Here is a 2,138-nt window from a genome sequence, read left to right on the forward strand (position 1 = left end):
TATATTTTGTTTCTTGCTAATGATTATACTATTTACAATTCTAATGGAAGTTCATTAATGAAAAGGCTCAGAAAACTTAGTAAGCTTTGGATAATTAAAGGAAAATATACTAATTTGATCATGATTGTGTAGAAAATTGCTTCAAATAAGGAGGATATAATTGTGGAGAATTTTACTACACATGTTGTAAAGATTAAGGAAAACGTCAAAACTAATATATAGGTGGTCTGGTTTGTAAGTAAAGAATTGAGAATCCTGATAGCAACATATAAGATTAAAAATAATAGTTATATATTTTTAATTTTAATATGTTATTATAAATTTATATAAACTTATATATAAAATTTACAAATAAAAATCTTTTATTTGCATTATATTTTGAATTTGTTTTAAATTATATATAAAATATATTTAAAATTTTAAATATATAGTTTTTTTTTTTCTTTTAATAATATAATCTTTTTTTATTTTATTAAAATACAAAAACTTGCAATTAAAATAATGTTTAACTTTAAATGAAAATATTAAAATAAATAATAATAAAAAATATAAATTAAATTTAAAAAAAATCTTTAATAAAAAAAAAGAGCAAAAGCAAAGAAATATTAAATAAAATAAATAAGCATATATTAAAAAAAAATTAATTAAAAAACAAAACAAAAAATTAAAATAAAAAAATGTCTTCTTCATATCCATTAACTAAATTATACATAGCTAAATTTTCTAGTAAAACCAGTCGTCGTGACATCGAAGATTTATTCAGTAAATATGGTGACTTATATGGTTGTAAACTAAATGAACGTGAAGGATATGCTACAGTTACATACAAATATCCTGAAAACGCTGAAAAAGCGATAGCTAAATTAAACAACACAGATATTCTTGGTGGTAATTTATTAGTAGAACATACACTAAAAAAAAGTCGTAATGAGAATTCATATAGATATGAGGACAAATATAGAGATGGAAGAAATGATTATAGAAGTTCAAGATATGATAGAGATAGAGATTATTAAAGTAGCTCAAGAAGAGAACCTCCTTTTAGGTTTGATAAAGAAAAATTCATTAAAGGTGGACTTTGCTTCAATTGTTCCGAAAAAGGACATGTTGCTAGGGATTGCCCAGATGCTAAATAAGGAATTTATAGAGGAAAAAGTAAACAAAAAACACACAAAATTAAATATATATAATAAATATAAATTATTAATTAAAAAAGCTTATAATGGTGATAGATATAGAAGAAATAGTTATAATAGAAGAAGTAGAAGCAGAAGTGGAGATAGAAAAGGAGGGTATAAAAGATCGAATAGTAGAGATAGTAGGGATAAAAAAAGAAGATATAAACACTCTAGAAGAAGCAGAAGTTCTTCTTATTCTAGAAGTGAGTCTAATAGAAGAGATAGAATAAAATAAAAAAAAGGTAAAAGTAGAAGATCATCCTCTACTTCTAGCTCGAAATCTAGATCTAAATCTAAATCTAAGTCTAGATCAGAATCTAAATCTGATTCTAGATCTAGATCTGGATCTAGAAGTGTATAAAAAAAAAATAATAATGAAAATACAGCTATTAGTATTTAAAAGAAGTAAGAAAATGGAAAAAGTAGATCTGAATCTATTGATGGAAGACAATGAAAAAAAAATTTCTTTTATAACAAAAATAAAATAAATAATAATAATAATATATAAATAATAAATTTGCAAAAAAGGAAAATTTTACAACTAAAATTTACATTTTTTTTATTTTATTTAACTATTAAATAAATAAAAAATATTTGAAACAATATAACATTGTTCTTAATATTAATATTAAAATTTATAAGTTATTTTTACATTATATTATTTATATGAAAAATACCACCTTTTTATAACTAAAATAAGATTAAAATAGATATTTAAAAAAAATCAAATTTAAGAAGTTGCAAAAATAAAAATATTTATAATACTCTCCAATTTATAAATGCTAACAATATATAGTTTTATTTTCATTAGGTATTTAAGTAAAGTCATAATATAATTATCATAATTATAAGAATTATTTTTTTCTTTAATTGGTAGTTTATATGTGGCAGAAATTTCCTTTAAATTAATGCAACCCTTTCTAATTCTCTAAAAAATTCACGGCTGATGTGCTTTTATAT

At 21.0% G+C, this 2,138-nt stretch overlaps 1 protein-coding gene across 1 annotated transcript, besides 5 other annotated features; it reads left to right on the top strand. All coding sequences in view use genetic code 6, as the record gives it.

The window, feature by feature from the left end:
• Positions 1-419: 419 nt before the first annotated feature.
• Positions 420-480: a microsatellite.
• A 38-nt stretch (positions 481-518) lies between these two features.
• Positions 519-569: a microsatellite.
• An 88-nt stretch (positions 570-657) lies between these two features.
• Positions 658-1,724, top strand: IMG5_056500 (RNA binding protein, putative). Its single transcript, XM_004037246.1, has 2 exons — positions 658-1,155; positions 1,217-1,724. Exons 1-2 carry the CDS (start codon positions 678-680, stop codon positions 1,630-1,632), a joined length of 894 nt encoding a protein of 297 aa, XP_004037294.1. The 5' UTR covers positions 658-677; the 3' UTR covers positions 1,633-1,724.
• Positions 1,458-1,530: a microsatellite.
• Positions 1,459-1,521: a microsatellite.
• Positions 1,656-1,693: a microsatellite.
• Positions 1,725-2,138: the final 414 nt, after the last annotated feature.

Source organism: Ichthyophthirius multifiliis, assembly GCF_000220395.1.
Source record: "Ichthyophthirius multifiliis unplaced genomic scaffold scaff_1120509250204, whole genome shotgun sequence".
Classification (NCBI taxonomy): Eukaryota; Ciliophora; class Oligohymenophorea; order Hymenostomatida; genus Ichthyophthirius; species Ichthyophthirius multifiliis.